The 24,972-nt window shown below is 41.1% G+C and overlaps 1 protein-coding gene across 1 annotated transcript; it reads right to left on the bottom strand.

The window, feature by feature from the left end:
• RGR (retinal G protein coupled receptor) lies at positions 1-24,972 on the bottom strand. Its single transcript, XM_065408535.1, has 7 exons — positions 24,894-24,972; positions 19,504-19,660; positions 16,064-16,185; positions 4,179-4,332; positions 2,956-3,073; positions 1,365-1,478; positions 1-144 (listed from the first exon to the last, which is right to left on the bottom strand). Exons 1-7 carry the CDS (start codon positions 24,970-24,972, stop codon positions 1-3), a joined length of 888 nt encoding a protein of 295 aa, XP_065264607.1.

Raw genomic sequence — 24,972 nt, forward strand, 5'->3', positions numbered from 1 at the left:
TTACTTAGTTTTGTTATCGACCTCTGCTTTCTCAATCTTCTGTCCTGTGAGGAACTGCCATATTCCTCCTCTGTAGTTTTCATTCCCCAGGGCATAGACAAAGGCATCCACTGTTGGCACTGTCTTGGCAATAATGGCAGGTATCTGTTATAAGATATATACACACAGAGAACAATTTTAATTTCATGTAAAAAATGTAAGTTTCAGCAGAAGTTGAAGTGATGCTACACAAGCCCATTAGATCCTCACTGCAGTCTAGCCCGGAGAAATGCTTGGTTTGCCCCTTACCAAACAAGTTCCTGCTGGATTATTTTTTAAAAATGAATTTGCTGCTTGTGATGAGTTTTGAGTCAACTGAAGATAAGTCCTTTACCCACATGACAGGTACAAGACAGACGATGAAACTTCTTCAAATTGCCCAGCCACTGTTCCCTGACTAGGAGGGGACCACCTCCAAAGTGAGAAATCAGTTCAGTGTCTGTACTTTTGGGATTTTTCAGTTGAGACTGAAAACAAATGCACAATTTGTGGTAGTGAATTTTGTGATGTAGGCACCTATCCAATGTGAAGTCAAGTGAGATCACAAACTCATTGTAGGTGGGATACTGAACAATATATGGGATACTGAACTAATATATGGTAGTAATTTTTAGCTACCTGCAACTTTGAATGGATTTTAACCAGTGAGCTACAGATGAAAGGCTTCATATGTTATTACTGAACCCCTGAGCCAGTCAGTTCCCCAAGATAAATTATTTTGATTTTGAAATAGAATGGTAAAATACTTCATGCACATATGCTAAACTCCCATCCTTTTTATATGCCATCTTAGCATCCCCTTCTCGTTTCCTACAAATGTAGAACAGAGAGAATCTAGAGAAACGGTTTATTTCCTCCAATTCCAGAACAAGTTTTATTCAGAGAGGAGTCCTCTGGGAAAAGTAAGCATTTTAAGAGTGGTTTTACTAATTAAAGATTCACTTAAGAAATGAATGCTCCACACTGGAAAACAATGGGGCCAAAACCAGCTCTTTAGAGTAATACCACTTGAACTTAGATGAAAACCTGACCAACCAAATAATACTCAGGTTACAGATCCAGATCCAAAATCAACTATTGAAGCAACAAGTGAAGCTTATTAAATTGTTTTCAGTATCTTGTGGCAATCTCACTAATATAATTTTTAATTATTGTCATTACTATACTTAGCTGCTTTTCTTTAAAGATAGTAGATGAATAATAAACTATGTAGAAACCATTTACTTATTTATATATCCTGTGTCAAGCTATTGATTAGTGAAATGATATGCTGTAGGAGTAAGTCAGAAAAAAGCAAGGACAATGTGAGGGCTTTTACAACATACCATTCGGAGTTTTGGAGAGATGAAAGTCACATTTTCAACTGCAGCGTAGAAGCATAAAAGGGAGTAGGGGCCCCAGCAAATGACCAGTGTCTTCACTGGTAAACTTGTATTAAACTGAAAAAACAAAACCACACACTCATCTGTTATATAGTAATATGCGGCATTAAACAGACAGGACAGACGCAGTAACCTAATATTCTTTGCTCAAAATTAGTGAAGGATTTTTAAATAGAAGACACACATGTTAGAGACTGTCCTCCTTCTGCTCTCAGCTCTTCCATTGATGTTATTTGGATGAAACTGTGTGGAATTGGCTCCCAATGTTTTGGGCTCCCCCTGCTGGGACAGCAGTAGCTATTTGCCTGTGAGTGCTATTCCTAGAGAGCTGACATAGATCATGGGGTGACATAACAAGGTGAAATGTGAAGTGTCCCTTGAAAGCAGCAGGGATGCTAAATAAGCAGCTATGTTAATTTCATTTCTACAGGAAACGACAGGGTGTAGGGGGCAACAGGAAACTTGCAAAATGGACAAATCAGTGATGGGATGGGATTTTGTAAGCATCTAAGAGGGTATTACAAATGGGATGAAGCAAATATAACAAATAATACAAAAAATTAAATGAGATCATTGCTATCAAGCCAAAACATATAGTGTTGCCATTGTGTCTATATTTTGTAGGCTTTTCTGTGGTTCTCATGACCATAGTATTTGAGTACCTCACTATTAATGTGTGTGTGTACACATTGAACTGTAGTAATAATGCCTATACATTTCCGGCAGATTACATAATACCATACACTATTGTACACCATCCTATAATAGGCAAAGACATAAGTTGTCAGACTCTTCCATAAACTCACTGAAAAAAAATGTTGATCTTTGTTAAAGTAATATATTGCTTGTGTACATACCTTCTATCCTATACACTAGTCTGCTAAGGCAAATCTTTGCCTCAAATTTTAACTCTGTTTCTTTTTTTTTAAGGAGGCCATGAGAATGAATTTGATAACTGAGGGAGCTCTGTGTGTGGATTAGCCAGTCAAGTGTAAAGCTCACTGACTGTACAGTATGTGCCTAAAAAAAACAAGTTACATAATCACCACATTACATCATCATAAACCTAGTGCTCCAGAACATTTCTGAAGAAACAATTCCTTTGTTTCCACCTCATAAAGATTTCTGATTTACCCTAGCCAAGTGTAAGCAAGTCACATTTATAAAACCAGCCTCCCCTCCTGCCCCCACTTAGAAACTGAGTCCTCCTCATAACGTTTCCTTTGCAGTGTTGTTGGTCTCAGAGAGCTTTGATGTGCTAAGACTTAGTTAAGTAAGTAAGAATGAGCTTTCATGAGCAAAGCTACTCTGGATGATTATCTATATAAAATTAACAAAAACTCCCTCTATTCTGTTTTACCATGCACTTATTTTAGTGTATAATCTGGGAAGGATTCTGTAGGGAGGGGAGGTGAGGGGTTGTTTCAAAATCTTGGTCAATGATACTGAGGCCAGGAGGGAGAGTGTGTTTTCAGGACTTTATACCTCACATAGGTGATCTTGTTTTGGGGGGAACTTGGGGAAGCTTTCTTACCTTGAACTGTCCACTTTTCTTGAATTTCTGCTCTATAGATTGGTACGCTGTCAGCATGATGAAGATAGGGATCACAAAATTGAAAATGGCCATAGCAAAAAGGAATGTGACGAAATTTCTGGTGGGTAGAGGAAAAAGCCCCCATTAATCCTTTTCTGATGTGTTGTTTGTTGTTTATAAAATGTACTAATCAGAGTGTGCTCCAGCACACATGCAATATTTGAAATACTAATTAACAACCATTCTATATATTACCTTTCTATCAATAAAAGACTGCATAGTAAAGGAAATTTAGACCTCTTGTAATCTTTTCTCAGGCAAAAGCTTCGAAGTATTTATATATTTATATTTGTAAAAATGCAAAGAAAGGACAGATGCTTTAGGTGCAGCAGACAGGCTTTGGGGCATGTGCTGAAGCTCAATACAGTTGCACTCTGATAGACCAGGAGTGGAAGTGGATTCTGGTAAGAAGAGCTACTCAGGGAAAACACCCCACCCCCTATTTCCTCCTAGTTTAGCTGTAGGGCCTGTTGGCTCAAGAGTTTCAGCTGATATCAGCAAACAGATGGTATTACATAAAGATAATGATACGAATGATAATGTAATTAATTAATTAATATTGTGATAGTGCCTAGAGTCCCCAGTCAAAGATCAGGACTTGTGCTAGGTACTACACGTGAGTAAAACAAAAAAGTCCCAGTCAGAGTGTTCAGAATCGAAGATCATGACACAATGTATTAGGTGGATAAACAGGAGAGCATGAGGGATATTGTAACACTAGTGGTAGCACAGTCGTATTTGGCATAGATCACGTAGCAGCTGCCTAGGGTGTCGATTTTTGAGGGACGCCTCTGACCCAGCTGCCCTCACACCTGTGAGCTGCACCAATACAGCTTTGGATCCAGCTCTTTTAAAGGTGCCAGAGCCTTTGTGACAGCAGCAGTGAGTGGGATTTGCCATACTAGTGGGTCTCTGGCCCAGCTGCTTCCAGCAGAGGTTTGCTGAGATACTTCACACAGCTGTAACCATGGCTGGGGGCTGAGAGCAACCACACCAGCACATTTCCACCCAATTGCTCTGTCCCAGAAAGATGGGGCATCTAGGGCAGCCGGATGTCTAGTGTCAGCTCTGAAAGATAAGCGTTTGCTATAAAATTCACCTACTGCTGGTCTTGTCACCCATTTCACAGAAAGCTGAGGGAATAATCTAATGGGCCTCCTCACCTGTCTCCTTTGGTGTAGTCCAATGTGCAGCAAGTTCTTAGTGGCTCATAGTCATATTCACCCCACCCCAACAGTGGCATTGCAGACCAAAATGCAGAGAACACCCACACAAATATCACCATTGAGATAGTTGTGCTCCATTGTAGCTTACTTCCTGCAAAGTATAGAAAAACAGAATCTTAAAGCATGAAAAAGGACTTGTAATTTTCCCTTTTCAGGGATAGATCACATAGCAGCTGACTTGGCAGAAATAAGAAATGTTTTTTCCCATTGAATGCAATTATCCAGCCTTTGCTCTCATTTCTATGAAATTATTGCACCTCCAATGGTTGAAGCCCCTCAACCTTTGGCCTCCTGCCTAAGGGCTAAATCCAGTCCCTATGCCAAGCTTAAGTACCCAGGCTTGGCAAAAGGCAGATCCAGTGGTGTTGCTGTAAGGAATCCCTCCTGGGCATAGAGTGGCATTGGAACTACTCTGGCTATTACAGTAGTCCTGCAGTAGCTTATTTCACTCCTTCCCCTTCACTTGGCCCACACCTCCAAGACTTGCTGTGCAATGACATGCAAATGGGGTGCAGTACCCCCCTAAAGGATGCTCAAGTTCTAGCCCTCTGCTGTGGAAGGATGAGATTTGACCCTCAGAACAGCACTTGATGGGTCAGGTACTGTCTTCAAGCTTTGGATACATGAATGTCCCAAAAGCTGTGGCCAGAAGGAAAATTGCAAGGTGCAATTTGTTGTGCCTCTGTCCTGGCTCTTGCGAAAATTGTAGATCTTACAATCTCTACTTAGCCCCTTCATGGGTCATTGCACATTGAGACATGAAAGGTCATAGTGGGTCAAGGACATGGTCTGCTCCAGATGATCTATTCTTGCTTGCCATCAACCCGTCTTTTCCAAGATTACTTTTGTTCCTGGTGTCTGTGTGGGGTTGTGTAGAGCCAGGGTTGTCTAGAATCTGGGTGCAAAATCAGAGAAACTCAGGATATGATCCAAGGTGAGTAGTAATTGGTTTCTGCCATATTTTATTGCCTGAAGCATAGGTGTAGGGACATCAGGCTGATTTCAGTGGAATTACACTATCATAAAACTGGAATATCACAGTGATGCATCAGTTCAGGACTTCAGGAAATTACTCTCCTTTTTGGCATGGTCTTATCAGATATCTAGTACGTCACTGCTCAACTTTATACAAAACAGGAGGTACATGTGGGCTTGTAGTTGAAATGTTCTTCCTTTTTTAAAAAAAAATGTTTCTCCACTAAAGAGCTTTTCATGTTTTTTGAAAACAAATTTTAAGAATTTGGTCAGGCTAGATAACTGAAGGAAATAAAGAAGCTCCCATACAAATAGAGGGGTCAGGAAGATGAAATGGGATTCAAAAAAATGAGTGTTCACCACAAAGTGTTGTTCTGTTCAGAAATGTGACTCAATAAACAAGTAGCCCAAAAAGTTATTTATAGTGGGTCAACGATTCTAGAGCAAATTTGCTCACTTTACAAATTATATTGTTTTCTAATTGCAGACATAACCTGAAGTCATGGGGTTTTTTTTGGTTTGTGCATCATTGCCTATAATAAAGGTTTCACCAGATAAATTATTCTGCCCTCAGAAAGTATAATTGTTCAGCCTGGACTAGAGATGAGTCATGGGAAAATTGATAGTGGTACTTGCCCTTCATAATTTTATAGTAAAAACTGATTAGTCATACCTTTATACCCAGTCCCATAAAAATAAGAGGAATAGGTTAATAAATTAAATTAATGGTTGGTAAATTTAGACGACTATATAGGAAATATTTCTTCAGAAAAAGCAGGCAGTCTATGGAATTTGCTGCAGTGCGGGTCACTGAGTCAAATACTGTGACTGCATTTAAAAAGGGCTGGATAATTTTCTTACCAAGATTACCATTTATAGTTATACTCATGCTGAGATAAGGATAATCAAATCTCATGCTACAGGGCATAAACTAATCTTTACTGAGACTGGGAAGCAATCTTCTTCTCCCCCTTGAATGAGTAGTGTACAGTTGGCCAGGAACATTATGGGATATTTGCCCCTTTGTTTGAAGAATCAGGAATTGAACACTGCCAGAGGCCTATTATTGGACTTATTATCTCATTTGGTATGGTTAATCTTGAGTTCCTATGTTTTTGTGACACACAGCATTTTGGGAGTGTAAACTGGAGATTGGAGACGTTATTAAGAAAAAATATTACAGTAACCTCCAGCAATGCCCCCCAAACCCCACCGTTAGTGCTTTGAACCATTTCTGTAGCATACTGTAATACTTTATTTCTATCCCTTCTTCTTTTTTTTTTAAAGACATGTATTGGGCAGGAAGCATTAAAACAGAAGTGGGCAAACTATGGCCCGCAGGCCGGATCTGGACCGCGAGCCATTTTAAGCCGGCCTGCGAGCTCCCGCTGGGGAGCAGGATCTGGGACTTGCCCCTCTCTGGCGCTCCAGCTGGGGAGCAGGGTTGGGGCCACTCCACGTGGCTCCTAGAAGCCGCGGCATGGCCCCGCTCTGGCTCCTACACATTCCAATGGCCCTAGGGTGACAAGATGTGCTGATTTTATAGGGACAGTCCCGATTTTTGGGTCTTTTTCTTATATAGGCTCCTATTACCCCCTAGAGCCACCTGGCTGCGCTTCCTTATAGGAGCCGGAGAAGGGACATGCCACTGCTTCTGGGAGCCGCTTGAGGTAAGCGCCGCTGGGAGCCTGCACCCCTGAGCCTCTCCCCATGCCCCAACCCCCCGCCCCAGCCCTGATCCCCTTCCCGCTCTCCAAACCCCTCGATCCCAGCCCAGAGCACCCTCCTGCACCCCAAACCTCTCATCCTCAGCCCCACCCCAGAGCCCGCACCCCCAGCCAGAGCCTGCACCCCTTCCCACACCCCAAACCTCTCATCCCCAGCCCCATCCCAGAGCCTGCACCCCTAGCCAGAGCCTGTACCCCTTCCCGCACCCCTGCCCCAGCCCTGATCCCCCTCCCGTCCTCCAAACCCCTTGGTCACAGCCCGGAGCACCCTCCTACACCCCAAACTCCTCATCCCCAGCCCCACCCCAGAGCCCTCACCCCCAGCCAGAGCCCTCACCCCCCCGCACCCTACTCCCCACCCCAGCCTGGAGCCCCCTCCCGCACCCTGAACTCCTCATTTCTGGCCCCACCCTGGAGCCCTCACCCCCTCCCGTACCCCAACCCCAATTTTGTGAGCTTTCATGGTCCGCCATACAATTTCCATTCCCAGATGTGGCACTTGGGCCAAAAAGTTTGCCCACCTCTGCATTAAAAGGAAAAGTGACCTTCAAACTGGTGAAAGTCTGAAGATAGACAAACAATTGCTAACAACACCCAGGCTGGTTTTTGAGGAGCAGTTTAGGATTAGGATTAAGATCAGGATCAGTGTGCTAGCTGATTAGTGCAAAGAAAGGTCCCCAGTCATATAAGTGATGTCTTACTATTATGTTAAAAAGGGTATCCCACATAATTTTCTTAGCCTTTGACAAATTTCACACACCAGAAGTGCATGTGTTTGCAAATGGGAGATATATGGGACTGGACAATCTTTTCATTTGTTTTTCTCTGTGAACAAAATTGCTTCCGCATAACCATAATCAATGGAAACAAGATTATCATTTGGCAAGCAAATTCCCACTAATTGTATTTGATGGTAACATGTTTACTGAAAAATGTATTGAGTATATAATTTTTTGTGCAAGTGATAAATATGAAGTGAGTGTGAGTGAAGACCTTGTGTGGAAAAGCTGAGCAATTCTCTCTGGATATTAAAAAAAAAAACCTAACATCAGATGCAACCTGCTCCACTCCAGAGGCAATACATTTGCTGTCCAGAAATACTTTTATGACCCCAAGGAATAATCTTCTCAGGGGTAAATTCCATCCGAGAGGAGATGGCTCCCTCAGAGACAGGAATACCATTCCAACTTTTCCTTTAGGTTGGTGCTAGAAATGAAAAAGGGTTTAGCAGCTGCTTCCATGACCCCTCCTCACCATTACACCAAGTTAGCATTTGAGGTACAAAATGGATACTTTGAGGTACAGAGCGCCTTCAGTAGGAATTGAGAAAGTGCAGCACCTCTCAGATGGGTCAAAGAGCTTTGCAGGATTGGGCCCTACGTGAGAGAGACAACAAAAAGGAAGAGCTCTCTATCAGAGAAACTCAAAACTGGAGGATACTGTTGAAAACTTTGGCTCTAAAGTCTTTTTGCCTCAATTTCCTCATTTGCAAGACAGAATAACCATATTACCGTATGTTACAACAGTATGTTTAATGTTTGTAAAGCACTTAGAGATACTTGGCACTGAATTGGAGCCAAGTGTGGTTCTGTTTTATTATTAAAATAAACTGCACCAGTGAAGTCTCAGCAGATAGGTTAACAACTGAATTGATATAAAGCTACCTTCTTTTTGGAGGTGGTCACTTCAGAACAGAGATGCCACAATGGCAGGGCAATGTAAATAAAGCTTGCACAGCCACTGCTTGTGCTGTACCTGTTCAGGGCTTAGAGAATTTGGATAGACCTGAAGAATATGATTGACATCTTGCCAGAGCATTAAATTCACTTCAGTGATGGTGTTAATTAAAGAAAACAAAATCAATATCAGTCAAGTTCCCTGGATCTGGTAATGCATTGAGAAAATGAATAAAACTAATTTCAGTGAAAGAATAGACAAAACCACGCTCTCATATCACACTGAAACAATATTATTTCAGGTTTTGGAGATCATATGACAGCGTTGGTACAAAACAATAACTGTTCAATACAGTGTAGATCAGATTATGGCTTTATGCAAAACTTCTTGTCTAGTCTCTTACAATTGCCCAAAGTAGGAATAAAGGCCCTGATTGTGGAAAACAATCACATACCTAAAGGTCATGATGTGCTCAAGTGTTGTGTGAATAGAGATGCTTTCCTGAATCAGGGCCAAAATACTACCACATCAAAAGGGTAAGTGGTAGTGCTTGGACAAAGTGCAAGACAGTAGAGATTCAGACCTACTGAGAGTAATCAAATCTTGTGCTCTGGCCTTAACTACTTTGAGGGTCAGAAAAGATATTCTCCCTGTGATGTACAGTAGGACATTCGTATGGGCAGTATGGGGAATTTTTACCATTTGTTTTAATAATGCTCTATAAAAGAGGGTTGTCTATATATGTTACACAGAAAACTGTGTTAACAGGGATTAAAGTTGCAAAGTGAAGCACTGAAAAGTTAGGAATGGCAGATTTAAGGTGCAATCTTAATTCACGCCCTTGTGCATTAGGATAGTCTTTAATTACATGATCACGTGTGACTTTTTTTTCCACTGGTCTATTGAATTCTTGGAAATTTTAATAACTAAATTCTAAAGAGTACCTACTGAGCATCTGGGAACTGAAATTTTTTCAAACTATTGTAACTTGCTCAAATTTGGGCGGATTCTAACAGAAACCACAAAAGGTACATCCCTGGCTCAAAGACCACTCACCTGCAAATTTTGAGTCCCTGCTCCAAAGTATGAAAGAGCTACAGCTTCTCAAAGAAAAGGTCACCAGAATATTTTAACAAAGGAACTGTTGAAATAGCTGAACTGTTGTGGCTGATATTTTCCAAAACAATTCAGCTTGAGGCAGATACTGCACATGAAAAATTTCAGCCAAAATGATTAAAGATTGCCAAAGTTATAAGCAACTGAAAATGGGGTCTTTATAATGGGAAATATCAGGCAACCTTAATAATATGTGGTGCCTATAGTTAGAGTGCCAGTAGATGATGCTCAAAAATATGTAGTAATGTTACTGGGTTTTGTAGGAACAATAAGACTTCTTGTTGTGCACTGCAAAATGGCTTCTTTACATGTAGCTGTTAACAAGGTGTCCTAGGTAAAAGGTTTTTACTCCTTTGATTCTTGTTATGACTATTGAGGGCCCCAAGTCACTTTGGCAAATGGCTGTGAGTAACCTTTCACTGCCCGTTGCAATACAAATGCATGGGGATTTATGTGGAAACTAGAGCTTTTTCAGGGCCCCATAGAGAAACAATGAAATAGCTGCAAGTCTAGACAAAAGGAAAATGACAGAGCAGCTAAACTGAATACAATAAGTTGGTAAGGACTGCTTTGGAATTGTTCAGCACTTGCAGCTAGCAGATGAAGACACAATAACTGTCTAATCATTGAATATTGATGTAAAAATCTCATATTTGCTTCTTTTTCCTCTGATTGTTGAAGAGCAATGTAAAATTCGCTCAAATTTTATCCTTTTTTCAAAATCCCTTCTGATTTTGACCCTTTTTCCTCTCTAACGAATATTGATAGAAAATCTTTGCAGATTTTGCCTTTTTTCTCTCTAATTCTCAAGTACTGATATAAAATTCTCTCAGCGTTTGTCTTCCCTCCTCCCTTTTCAAACTGAAATCACATATGGTTTTGAAGAAGAAAACAGTTGGCCTCAATCACTGGTTTTGGTGTGCTCCTCCCCACAACACTGATCAACTTTCCTATAATATCTGAGAATTAAAGTGTTTTTTCCCTTTTCAGTCGTTTGACATATTTGATAATTAGAGTAACTCGTCTCATATTTAATATTCATCAGTGATTCAAGCTCCAGATGGAGCTACCCATTCAGATGTCCACCTGAACTCCATTTCTCACTTGCCAACTTTTTCTTCATCCCCAGGCAATACCCATTCCCACCTGCAACATAATCTTCTGGAACCTCCTCATTCCAACCTTCCCTCTCATCTCATGCTACAACTCCATCACCAGGGCTTCCTTTTTGAATGGCAAGAGAGTGGGAATTAACTTTCTTTATCACTGCTGAATTTTGATATAGAAATCTCATATTTTGCCCCATTTCTTGCTAATTATTGAATATTGATGGGATGTCCCCTCAGAATTTGCCCCTTTTTTCTCTAGTTGTCAAATATACAGATACAATTTCCTCAGATTTTATCCTTCTTTTGCTAATTTTCAAATATCTATATAAATCCCCTTTGTTTCTCTTCTTTGTGCCTAATTTTAAAAAGTGATATCAAGTCCCCTCATATTTTCCCCCTGTTTTCTCTAATTATTGAATACTGATATAGAACCCCACTCAGATTTTGCATTCCCCCATTCTCCCCTTTTCTTAAACAGCAGTCACTTCTGGTTTTGGAGGGAAAACAGTTGGCCTGAGTCAATACCCTAGAATGGGGCTGAAGTTATTAAACACCCCAGACCCTCCCCAATGGTAAGCTTTCTCCTCATGAATGAGAATAACATTTTTCCTCTTTCAGTCATAAAAACTGACATGTTTGCAGAGTTTCACCATAGTTAAATTAATCAAGGATAGAAGCTTTCACCCCTCCCTGAGCTGGTAATGTACCCAAATGAAACTGCCCACGTCTAGATGCCTAGTTGAACTCCAGTTCCTCCCACTGCTGCCCACTCCCTCCCACTGCTGCCCACTCCCAACTGCCACAGAATCTTCTTGAACTTACTGGTTCCAGTCTCTCCTCCCTTTTCCTATTAAAGGCATCATCATCAAGCAGGGGCATCTGCTGCCTGTTTGAAAGGCATGCAAATAGGGAATAACTTTCTCTGTAATCAAAATCAAATTATTTGGAATCTCTTCCAGTTTTACCCATTTTATCCCTAACTGTCAAGATAAAATTCCCTTAGGTTTGCTTTTTTTTTTTTTAAATTCCTTCTTAAACTGCAGTCATTTCTCTTGGGTTTTGAGAGAAAACAGTTGCTCTGAGTTGTTACTTTGCGGGGATAGAGGAAAGTGTTAAATTCCTCAAATGTCAACATTCCCCTTACATATGACAATCAAACTGTTTCCTCATTAAGTCATTAAAAATCAACATTTGCTGAATAAAGTTCCTTGATTTATACATAAAAGCTTAGAGCCCTCCTCACATATTGGGGAAAATGGTGATTTGCCACTTCCAGTGCGACAGTTGCCTGGATCCTAATTGATCATTTTGTTCCAGAGGAGGCAGGATGAAGGGGAGTTCAGGGTTCAACTCTAAGGGTAACCCTGTTACTCCTACATCAGTTGAAAACAGGGCCGGCTCTGGCTTTTTTGCCAACCCAAGCAAAAAAAAAAAAAAAAAAAAAAACTGGGGTGGAGGGGAGGGCCCGGAGCAGCGAAGCAAAAAAAACCACCTGCAGGGCGGCCGGAGCGGCAAGGCACACACACACACACACACACACAAAAAGCACCTGCGGGGTGGCCGGAGCGGCAAAGCACACACACACACACACACACATACACACACAAAAAACACCTGCGGGGTGACTGGAGCGGCAAAGCACACACACACACCGAAAAAACACCTGCGGGGCGGCCGGAGCGGCAAAGCAGGAAGAAAAAAAAAAAAAAAAACCTGCGGGGCAGCCGAAGTGGCAAAGCAGAAAAACAAAAACAAACAAACCCTGCAGGGTGGCCAGAGCGGCAAAGCAAAGCAAAAAAAAAAAAAACCCTGCAGGGCGGCCGGAGCCAGGGTGCAGGGGGACTCCCTGTGCTGCAGACATGCAGTGGAGTGCGCGCCCGGTCTAGCGGGGGGGAGAGAGAGACGGGGGGCGGCCAGGGCTTCAGCAGGGCGCGTGCCACGCGGCCCCTCCTGCCGCGCCGCCTGCCAGGAGAGCTCTGCGCCGTTCCGGTCGGCTGGGAGGGAAGGACGCGGGCTGCCCTGACGAGTTTGCTGCGGGGCGCTCCCGTCCTCTGCGCCGCCGCCCCCTATAGGGCGGCCGGAGCGACAAACCAAAAAGAAAAAGAAAAAAAAAGGGCGGCCCTGGTTGAAAAGCCCAACTGCATATAACAATCAGATTAATTCAGTTCTATTGCCCTTTTCACCCTAAACTTTAGTGTCCCAAAAGCAGATGATAAATGGTGTGGAATGAAACCCAGTCCTTTCATATCAAGTTTAGCGTTTCCATGACAATGACTATGACAAAGCATGATGAGAGATGTGATTGAATCTGGGCAGCCTGTAGCTCAGGCCATATTCTTTCTGGTGAGCCAAAGATGAAACTGACCACTAACTAGCCTCTAATATACCTTTGTTTATAGGCTAAAAGTAACTTTGCACCCAGGGCCGGCTGCAGTGTTTTTGCCACCCGAAGCGGCGGGAAAAAAAAAAAAAAAAAGAGGCGCGATCGGCACTTCGTTCTTCGGCGGCAATTCGGCGGCAGGTCCTTCCCTCCAAGAGGGACCGAGGGACCCGCCGCAGAATTGCCGCCGAAGACCCCAGACGGCACGCCCCTTTCTGTTGGCCGCCCCAAGCACCTGCTTGCTGCGCTGGTGCCTGGAGCCGGCCTTGTTTGCACCCTTAGTACAGGCATACAATGCACATGGATATCAATGGGAGTTGAAAGAACAGGAATACTTGTGTCACCGTAGAGACTAACAAATTTATTTGATGCCTCCGATGAAGTGGGATGTAGACCACGAAAGCTTATGCTTATGCTTATGCTCAAATAAATTTGTTAGTCTCTAAGTTGCCACAAGTACTCCTGTTCTTTTTGTGGATACAGACTAACATGGCTGCTACTCTGAAACCTGTCATTATGAATGGGAGTTGAGTGTATGGATTAATGGCAGGTTGTGATCTGGAGTTTTGATGTATCAGATTTATAGAGATCAGGAACTGTGAACTACTTTTCCTCACAATCAGCATGTGAAATAGTCTTGGAGCACTGGCTTTTAAAACTACTCTGTTCTTCTTTTCCTTTTAATTTGAAATCTTCAGTAAGAGCATTGCTGTTTGGTTATCAGTAAGTAACAATTCAAGCAAAATAAAGGAGTTTATTTGTGCCCTAAGGGTCCATCTGCCTTAGCTTTTAAGATAATACTGCACTGAATGGGTGGGGGGGAAAAGCTTGTGCAACACACTCCACAAAAGAATTAGCCAATACTGCAGAGTGTAAAATGGCTTTCCAAAGCTATACTTATTTTCAGTCCAGCTCTCTTATCAGGTAGGGATGCCGCTGTTCTCCTTCCAAACATATTTCAGTGTCCAAAGGATATTAGTATGCATGCTGCTTATGGCCTGTGCTATCCCAGGGCCTTTGTTTAGGTCTGAAAGGAAAACTTTTCATAGCCTGAGCTGAATTCTTGACAAAAGCTTCAGAACAAAATGATAGCAAACCCTTTTGCAGCTAATGTAGTGGAGTTGTCATAACAAATAGCTCATTGAAAGCTCCACATTTAGTTTTAATATTTGCTGTTTTAATCACAGAAATGCTGGATCTCCAAGGCTTTGTGAATACTAAGATAGCATCTGGCATTGGGAGTGGGGAGTAGAGTGTTAGTGATTTCCCAGTTAACTAGCAGTTCACTTTTTGAAGACATTTCTTTACTAAAGGATCTCTGAAAATAGATGTGCTCAGATAATACTGTGCTGTGCTTTAGCACAACAAATAAAGGGCTTGATTCACCCACCAACATAACCAGGGATGCAAGGACCCTGGTCACAAAATATCTTTGCGAGGGGTGTGGCAGCAGAAGATGCCAGTCATCTCCAGTCTATGGGGGGACTCATAGCAAGTTTTTGCAATCCCAAAATGGAAAGTGCTGACGAAGTACTGTATGTGGTGTTGCAAAGTAACACGGGAGAAGCATTGATTCAGCATATCCCATGGGCAGGTTTGGCTTCCCCAGCTGCGGACATTCTACAGAGCAACCTCCTGTATGCTTAAGGGGTACAGGTCAGTGTTAGGGTTAGGTGGCTAGCCAAATAGTTCAGATTATGGAATTTCCACAGGAATTTCCATTTGCAATTTCTTGCTAGCCAAAAGACCTTTGAAGTCTGGGAAATGAAGATCATATTTTCATGGGTTTTCCCCCTAGCTTTTTTATTTTTAAAAGAAAACAGGGCTTCACCTCCTCTTGAGCACCACTCAGTGCAGAATATGAAGGTGGCTTTAAATTGCACCCCTCTCCATTCAATAAAGGGGCTGTCTGGAAGGCAGTTTGGCTCCCAGCACAAATTATATCAACCTCTGGGTAGCTCTGTCTCCTCTGAGACCATATTACACAAGTCTGTACACATTAAAACTGAAATCTTATGCATGCACGCACAAATTTAATGGGATCCTGGGAGATGGTCTAATTCAATGGAAATTTCCACTCATTTTACATATGCACACGAGCACAGTGCCCATAGAACATTGGTAGATAGTTTTATAATTAAAGCTAGGTCACATCCTGTTATCTTAGCCAATCAGAACCAATTTTTACAAGACCACAAAAAGGTATTTCTGTGCTCAGAAGTATTTAGACTCCTAATGTTCATTGATATCTCTGCCAAATATTATGTTTCCATCATTTCCAACTAAGGTGCTAGAACTAGTATAAAAAAAAGTTGCAACATTTTTTTTTAGCAGGAAAACAGCATTTCCTCCACTCTGTCAATTCTTAAAAATGATACAACAATTTTTGTTGAAGCTCTTGGGAAAACTTTGTTCCCTGACTGAGAGCAAATGTATTACATGTCAGTAAAAAAGGGGAAACTTGAGAAAGCTGCAAGAAAATAACTCTTTAGAACATAAGCGCTTGGGCCATCTTAATATAGGTTTCATATTCTGCATATAATACATTCTACCTATTTTTGATATGGGCCCAGATCCTGCAATTGTATGTGTGCAGAGCCTAATTGCAATCAATGGGGCACCACCCAGGCATCATACAGATCAGATTGATATTTTATTTATGCCACATCTTAGACACATTTTAAAAGAATTTTTAAATAGTTTAAAACATTTATTGGTGTATATTTATATTTTTGTAATGTTTTCATACTATTGCAGTTAGAGATTTTTGCATCTAAACTAGTCCTATTTTAAAATGAAAAATCAAAACAATGGCGCTATGTAAATTGTAGAACTTACTGGTACAATAATGGTGATATCGGTCCCAGGCAACTGCAGCAGAGGAGCTAATGCTTGCCAGTGCTGTCACAAAGCCCTGAAATCCATGAATCTGACAACCGTCAGAGCCATAGGGCCAGTACCTGCAAACAAATAAGGAAACCATTCAAAATGTAATAGAAGTAGGTGAAGACATCTTTGGTAATTGAAATAATTCAGAAAAAAAATTCAATATATAATTGTTTTCCTGTTTTGAAATGTGTAAATGCTATTACAGTGTGGTCATCATTAAACAGTCTAGATTTGCCAGTAGTTACCATACAGTTGTGTCTAATATAATACATTTTGTCTCTGTATTGAAAATGGAAACCACCTGTTGTTGGTATATTGGTGAATGCTGATTTCGTAAGCAAACAATCTACATACCATTCAATTATACAACTTTAAAATATATATGCACTGAGTGTGGATAACTTGTCAATATATTAATTTAAGCCCATTTAGTAAAGTTTATACAAAAATAAATGGAAACCAGTTACAAAAGCTTTGTCATGAAGTGAAAGGAAATGCAGTAGAGCCTCATTAAATGGTAATTTGCTAATTTGTACACAAAGCATAAAGGTCCACCTAACTAAGATTTTTTAGAGCTATATTATAATCTCAATGTTCACCAATCCTGTGTTTTTGTGGGTGTAAAACTGTAGGCAGAGTTGAAGTCACCTGGTGATGTCCCTTTCTATGTACTTGTATGACCCCTAACACCATAGAATGAGACTGTGGTACTAAATATGTTTCTAAATCCATGGTTGAGTACTCAAATAGGAGTGGCCTGACTTTCTGAGATAGTAAACAACTCAGGTCCCATTTAAATTAATGGGAACTGTAAATGCTCAGCAGCTTTGCAAAGAGGCTCTTTCTATTTAGGTGCATAAATATGGATTTAAGAGCCTGACTTTAGGTACCCCAGTTGGAAATCAAGCACTCAACTGACCATCCAAGTGACAGCAATTGAAGGCACAAAATTGTGTCTGCAAATATTTGTGCTCACAATTTGTGGATGCAAAAAGGATTGTCGGCTTTTGCAACTATAGTTTTTAATATGGGAGTTTTAATATTGGGGATGCAAACCTTGTACCAGTTAGGAAAGGGTTAAGCAGCTGCGCTGGGCCCAGGCAGCTTCATCCCACCACACTTGCAAAGCAGTTCTAAAGGGGAGCAGGCCAGCTCAGTAAAGCAGCAGACTGTAGAGATGAGCTGACCTACATTCTGAGCTCCTGGGAAGGAGCTCCACAGGAACTTCTGTGCCCCGAGGCCTGACTGTAGCGTGGCCAAATGCAAAGGGAAGAGGCTTGAGATTTATAGAAAATCTGAAAATATCTTTGATTTCCATTTATTTGATGTCTTTACCCATTGGAAAAGAGGGAATGGGTAGGAAGTAATCCAGGGAGGCAGCAGTATGGCACTTTGGTAGTGCAGGACGTAGCTGTCTACACTGGGCCCTGGATTGGAACCTGGTGGGGAGGGTGTGCCTGGGTTCCCCTACCAACCCCTAAGGGGTGTCAAAGGCAGAAGTGGACCCGGTACGGGGAGTCTTGGGTAGAGAAGGCCCAGAAGGACAATACCTCAAGATCTCAACCCGGGGGAGGCCCAGAGACAATCACCTAACCCAGAAGGCTACCCTGTTGTTGGGGTCATTGTATACCCTGAAAGGGATGGACATGAAACATGTGACCTGGCCAGAGGACATGAGTCACAGAAGGGCCAGATCACAGCAGGACCAGAGAGGTTGTCAACAGGGGTGCCAGGAAGGAAGAGGACCTGTTGTACCCTGCCTGACCACTGGTGAGTGGACCCCTTCAGAGTCTTATTTGTATAACAATAGTGCCTGGGAGCTCCAGTCATGGACCAGGACCCCACTGTGCTAGATGCTATAGAATCATGGAACAAAAAGATGGTCCCAGCCCCAAAGAGCTTACAATCGAACCATCAGTTCCATTACTTTTATAAGTATTATATTACTGTATTGTGAAGTAAAATTAAAATTAAACTGCAGTTTTTTAAAGGAATGAACCATGTACATTTTTTGATACTGTCTTTTATTTTTAGGCTCCAATTCCAATTCTATTGATTTCAATGGGATTCATGTACATACTTAAAATTAAGTATGTGCTTAAGAACTGCTTGCAATAGGGATGGACTTAAAAACATATTTAAGTGCTTTCCTGAACTGTGGACCTTATTGTGCCTGTTCATTTACTTGGTTAGTTTGCAAAATTCAGTTACTCACATTAATAGAGAGGGGTAAATTATAACTAGGGATCCTGTTTTCTGTGATTAAATCCCCAAATTCTCAGATTAAAAAAGCCCCATAAAAATCTACATTTTTCTGTGATTAAAATGAAATGCTGAACTGCAGTTTCCTTAGCCACAATATATGTAGGTATCAGTTGCACACAATGTTTTACTGATATATGGTAGAACCCCATTTATCTGAGCCGACATTATCCGGCTCTCCATATTAACTGAACCTGGGGCTGGGGCTGACAGAGGCTGGGGCTCTGGCTGTTAGCCCCGGGTGGCCAGGGCTGTCAGTCCCAGGCAGCTGGTGGTTCGGATAATATGGAAAGCTGGATAATGGAGGCTCGGATAAACGGGGTTCTACTGTATATATTTTTATTTTTTCACAAAATGTATAAACTAGCGATTCTCTGTAAAAACTCAAATTCTGTGTTTTTCCATGGCAAACAGATTTCTAGGATCCCTTATTATAACATATTTATTTGAAGAATTTAGCTCTTTTCTATTTGAGTTGTTTATTGTTCATGCTTTTAAAATATGCTCATGAAATTATTTAATAGATGTTTTATGTGAACATATTTGAGAATCTGGATTGCCTGTGAGTTAGTTGCTGTGACTATTCATTTGCTGTGTAATTGATCACCTATAGTTGCATGGTATTCTGTTCCCTGATTGAATTACTGACACTTATGTAAAAGAGAAAGGCTTAACAGGTCATAACTGGTTTGAACCTCCATGAAAACAGATTTTGTTTACCAACTTTTTTGAAACAAAAATGCCCTCGTGCAAGTGTTTAGGGAAACCTCATAGACAGGGTCACAAATAACTTTGGAGCAAATTTGGTTATCGGTGATCTGACTGGCAGTGCTAAGAGCTACTCTTTAATTTGCATGGAGAAAACACTAAGGCCCAGATCCACAAAGGTACTTAGGCTCCTAACTTCAGTGAGTGTTAGGATCCTAAATAACTTTGTGAATCTTGGCCTAAGTACTGAATATAATTTCATAGTTTTTAAGATACACAAAGATGGTTAGATAGTGCAGTAGAAATGGGTTCATTAGATTAAGCTATTAGGTTTAGAATTATTTGTTTTTGATGTAGTCCTCTTGAGTTAAAAAAAAAAAAAGAAAATTACATGAGAAGACAGTGTAAGATGTAGATACCTCAGGAAGCTGGAAAAAGCAGCAATGAATGCATTGATGCAGATCCCACAATCAGCCAACGCAAGATTGAGAACCAGGAAGTTACTGGGAGTTCGGAGTTCTTTGATTTTGCGAAAAGAAATGATTGTCAAGCCATTCAGACAGAACCCAAGCAGAGCTGAAAAACATCATCATTTTGGCTAGAATCAACTGAAATGGGAAACACAATGAACACCATTGTTTTCTGTAATGAGACAGAAATAATTGCTATGAAAACGTATACACAGTAAACAACTGGTGACCCATAAATATCGTATTGGTCAACACAAATAAGCAACAAAAGGATTTTCAAGGGGAGAAGACATGGATGACAACTGAAGCCATGTCTCTAGCTGCAGAATGGTGTCACGGGTGTGATTGCTCATATGAAGCACAAACTATTTTCGTACATATTTCTGTATTTCACTCTTCCCTCTCTAGGCAGAACTTTTTTACCAGGTTCCATATAGCGATCCATGAGCCAGAACAACGGAGGTCAAAGGGACAGTTTTAGGGGGACCAGCCCTCGACATACACCTTTGGGCTTATCTACAGTGACTGCCATACTTCTCTGGGCTTGTCTTTACTAAAAAATAGGTCATGTTTAACATCAGTTTTTCTCCCATAACAACTATAACATGCCTTGTATCTAAACACAAAAGTTCCTCAATTGTGTCTCAGTCAGCCTGACTATATTGGACTTCTCCCAAAGATTAACCTTGACAGAGCCTGAATTGTCAGCTCAGTCTTGTTGTTGCCCTTCCTCAATGGATTATATATGGCAAGTAATAATCTAATTATAAAAAAAAATCATTGGTGGATGTCAAAACCAAGTTATTCTGTTTCCTAAGGGAGTGGCTTCTGGACAAACAAGACAGAGCACTTAATCAGGTTATCTTTGAAATCAATTCCCCACAAAGTTTAAAATCAGAAGCTGGCTGCAGTTTACTGCCCTCTCCAATTAGCCTGAATTTTTTTAACAATGATATAATTGTTTCCTTACTTGGGACCACTCATATTAAAATTTCAAATGCCTGATGCCACCAAATCTAACTCATATAATACATAGCACATCTTTCTTTTTTTCTAAAGAGAAATGGAACAACACTTAAAAAAATCTGTATGGAATAACACTTAAAAATCCTTATCACCTGATTCCTTAAAATAGTAAACTTACTTGCACCAACTGTCTCGATAGTGCCATTATACAGACTAGACAGTTCTGCATTGTAAGCAATCCTTGTCCTAATTTAATTGTCCTAATCAATGGTGGCATAATCTTACTAACAGTAACCCTGAAATCTATATTCTATTGCAAAAATAGATACCAGAAATATTTCAAAAAAGAAATATACCCAATGCTCTTTTTTTTGCTTGATCTGTAGCAATAGCCAGGGGGGAGGATTCGATTTCTCCTGCATCTCTCAGTTTTCCCCTCAGCAGCTTACCTTCCACCAGTAGGGCAGTGCCAATACCAACCATCTCTAGTTCAGTGAAGCCTTCGGGGAAAGGGTTTGAAGTAACCATATTTGCAATAATAAAACTAATTAGCCCAAGCTTTACGTCTTGCTAGCAAACACTTGTCAGCCTTTTTCATGGATTCCCTGTACCAGAAGCCCAAAGCAGCTTTCTTCTTAAAGGGCTAGTTCTTGTGCGCACTTACATTATGTTAAAAAAAAAAAAAAAGCTTTGAGTTTTCAGTTCAAACACTGCAATCCTGTCCAATTAGTGATGTGAATGAAAACAGACACGTTCTCCATCCTGTCTGCTAACTGAATTGGCAAACCAGAAGGGGGGGGGGGGGGAAGGAAAGGAAAGCCTTCATTGCACTTACAACAACGTCTTTGTAAAGATATTAACCCTTTCTTATTTAAAATTATTTAGTTTTATAATTGATTCTACACATTTAATTTTTGTCCAGGAAGACAATAACTATAAAGTAGTACTCCAATGTACTTTAGTGACCTGCAAAACAACCAAGAATGCTGTCTAAAACAGTGTATAAAAATATTGAGCTGTCACAACTTCATAGAATCATAGGACTGGAAGGGATGGCGAGAGGTCATCTAGTCCAGTCTCCTGCACTCATGGCAGGACTAAGTATTATCTCGACCATCCCTGACAGGTGTTTGTCTAAACTGCTCTTAAAAATATCCAATGATGGAGATTCCACATCCTCCCTGGGCAATTTATTCCAGTGCTTAATCACCCTGACAGTAAGTTTTTCTTAATGTCCAACCTAAACCGCCCATGCTGCAATTTAAGTCCATTGCTTCTTGTCCTATTCTCAGAGGTTAAAGAAAACAACTTTTCTCCCTCCTCCTTGTAACAACCTTTTATGTACTTGAAAACTGTTAGCATGTTGCCTCTCAGTCTTCTCTTCTCCAGACTAAACAAACCCATTTTTTTCAATCTTCCCTCATAAGTCACGTTTTCTAGACCGTTAATCATTTTTGTTCTTCTCTGAACTTTCTCCAATTTGCCCACTCTTTCCTGAAATGTGGTGCCCAGAACTGGACATAATACTCCAGTTGAGGCGTAATCAGTGTGGAGTAGAGCGGAAGAATTACTTCTCGTGTCTTGCTTACAATACTCCTGCTAATACAGCCCAGAACAATGTTTGCTTTTTTTTTGCAAAAGTGTTACACTGTTAATTCGTATTTAGCTTGTGATCCATTATAACCCCCAGATCCCTTTCTGCAGTCTCCCCTTTTCAGTTGTGTTTACTCAAATAAATTTAATCAAATTAGGTCATAATTTTTTAAAACCTTAGCATGTGTGAAGGTCTGTTTTCATGAAATTCGTATTTTATTTGGGTTTTGGTCACCAAATGTTTGTCTCTGTGGATTGCATGGAGTAATACACATATACACTCTTTAGGTATGTGTGTTTTATCACAGATATATGACAAGGTCGCTAAAATGAATTTGCATTGCAATGGAGAGCTCTGACTCCTTTGCAGCATCTACCATGATAAAAGTGATTGTTATAAAAATTCTTAGTGATATATAGGCCAAAAGTGAAACCCTAGATCTGAACCCGCAGAGTTCAGATCCAACTTTAGGTAATCTGTTAAATACATATGCTTCTGAACACTCATTGAGATGCCAGTGGTTTAACAGTTAAAACTACTAACTGGTTAATTTAGCAACCACCATAAGAGAATTAAGGCATTAGACTAGAATTGAAGAAAAATACATATAATAAATAGGGACAAGCAGGCATAGATAAAAATAAGAGCCAACCCAAGTCTTTTCTCAGAACTTGAACCAAACATTTGTGAGGTCATAAAATATTTCTTATTTTTGTATATTGCTTCACTTTTTGGTTCAAAGCAGACTTCAAGACCCAGTCTCTGGAGTGTAAGCCAAAAAGACAGAGGCTACGTCTACACTACCCGCCTGAATCGGCGGGTAGAAATCGATCTCTCGGGGATCGAATTATCGTGTCTCGTTGGGACGCGACAATTGATCCCCGAATCGACGCTTGTACTCCACCAGCGGAGGTAGGAATAAGCGCCGTCGACGGGGGAGCTGCGGAGGTCGATTTGCCGCCGTCCTCACAGCGGGGTAAGTCGGCTCCGATACGTCGAATTCAGCTACGAATTTGTGTATCTTAAATCGACCCCCCCCCATAGTGAGGACGTAGCCAGAGAGTGCTGGCCAGAAGAGTCTTGTCCTCTGAAGTGTGATCAGAAAGCAAAGGCTACTGTAGGCCAGAAGAAAAAGACCTGCACTCTGTCCCCCATACCAGATTACAAGTAGCAGGAAGAAGCCAGTCACATGAAGGGACATGGTGCTTAGGCAAGTAACAGCCAGAGACTGGAGCTAAGAGGGGTAAATATGGGCTGCAGGCAGATGATTTAGAGGAAAAGAGAACAGAATGTCAAAGTGGGGGAGACTGGAAGGCCAGTCAGCAGGTAGTTGGGGAAAGGCGTTTTCAGCTTGAATAGAAGATGTTGAACAGTCATCTCCTGTGACAAGTGATTCTATACTGTCCCACTCAGCTCCAAACCCTTTCTATACCCCCAGTTGCAAGTGTCCTTACCTTACACCTACTTCTTGGTTTTCCAGTTGTGAAGAATTCATTCATGCAGTGGCTCACAAAACCTAAGGTCAGCCTTAGCATGGGCCTCTGGCTAATGGTGGCCCTAAACCCTCTGTCTCTTCAGTCCATGTTGCAGAGATGGACTCTTAAACCCTCAGTCCTTTTTCTTCTAGCAGCGGAAGCTCTCTTTACTCCCTGTGCTCTGAGGATAGGCTCCTAAGGCATGAAACTCTTCTGGCCAGCTTGTGTGTGTGGATATATTTCGGATTCAAAGTCAGGGGGGCCTGGCAGGTGTGACTGTTCTCTCTTTGCTGGCACTGGGCCCTGTCAGTCCAGAGAATCGCATCTGGAATATTGGGGTTTTTTTTCCTTCCCATATTCCTGAGGATGAGCTATAGAACAAAGGCTTTTTCCTTCTTGATGGCACTTATGGCGGGTCTCCTTGAATGCTGCCAGGACCTCAGACCCAGTGCATGGTTCTAGGAGGGAGATGAGAGTGGGACCCAAAAGTGAAAAGCCTGCACAGCTGTATACTTTGCATGGGTTAGAACTGGCCCCGAACAAGGTTCAGCAGTCAGAATTTGGGGATGGCTACATGAATAGACTTTGATAGATCCCAAAATACATATAAATTAACAATTTAATTATGGTCAGAAGAAGATGTGTATGTTCTCACAAGAGCAGCCTGTGGATCAACAGACCATCTTGGCTAAGTTGAGTCTGTTCTACCTGGAGCCCAATTCTTAATAGTGTTCAAGCTTTTGAGTCTCATGCAGCTATATTTCTGTTCCCTAGATTTACCAAAAAGCTATTAATGAAAACTACACCAAATCAGTCTGAATGTATTGAAAGTTATAAGACTAAATTTTGACTTCTCTGATTATAAAATGTCCACCACATCAAACAAAATATCAATGCTAAATATTAGCTTGGTATCCTGAATCTGTTCAGCATCCCTTCCCTAAGGAAAATATAACAACACTTAAAAAATCAATAACAAAAATTGCATCCCCTTTGCCCACAGTCAATTGCTTTCTAAAAAAGGCAAAATACAAGCACTGGCTCTCTCAATAATGTAGTTACATAAACAAAAGAGTTCTACGTTGCAAGCAACCTCCGCCCCACCTATCGTCTTATTTTAATTATCAAAACTACTGATAATGTAGCCATAGAAACAACAGCAACCCTGAAGTCTATGTTGCTGTATTGCAAATGCTTCTCTTTGCTCAAATTTTGAATTGTATTTCGCAAACCCCATTTTTGCTAGATTTTCAAGAATAACAATGAAGAAAGGATCTGATTTCTTAACATTCCCCCCAGCTTACCTTCTACCAGCAGAGCAGTGCCAATGCCAAACACCTCTAATTCAGTGAAGCCTTCAGGCAAAGGATATGAAGTGACCAT

The sequence above is a fragment of the Emys orbicularis genome, chromosome 7, assembly GCF_028017835.1.
Source record: "Emys orbicularis isolate rEmyOrb1 chromosome 7, rEmyOrb1.hap1, whole genome shotgun sequence".
Lineage (NCBI taxonomy): Eukaryota > Metazoa > Chordata > Testudines > Emydidae > Emys > Emys orbicularis.

Coding starts and splice junctions, on each gene's coding strand:
- RGR (XM_065408535.1), bottom strand. CDS start 24,972: ATGGTCACTTCATATCCTTTGCCTGAAGGCTTCACTGAATTAGAGGTG. Junction 1,479..2,955: donor AGAAAAGTGGACAGTTCAAG/GTAAGAAAGCTT, acceptor TTGTTTTTTCAG/TTTAATACAAGTTTACCAGT. Junction 145..1,364: donor TCTCTCCAAAACTCCGAATG/GTATGTTGTAAA, acceptor ATCTTATAACAG/ATACCTGCCATTATTGCCAA.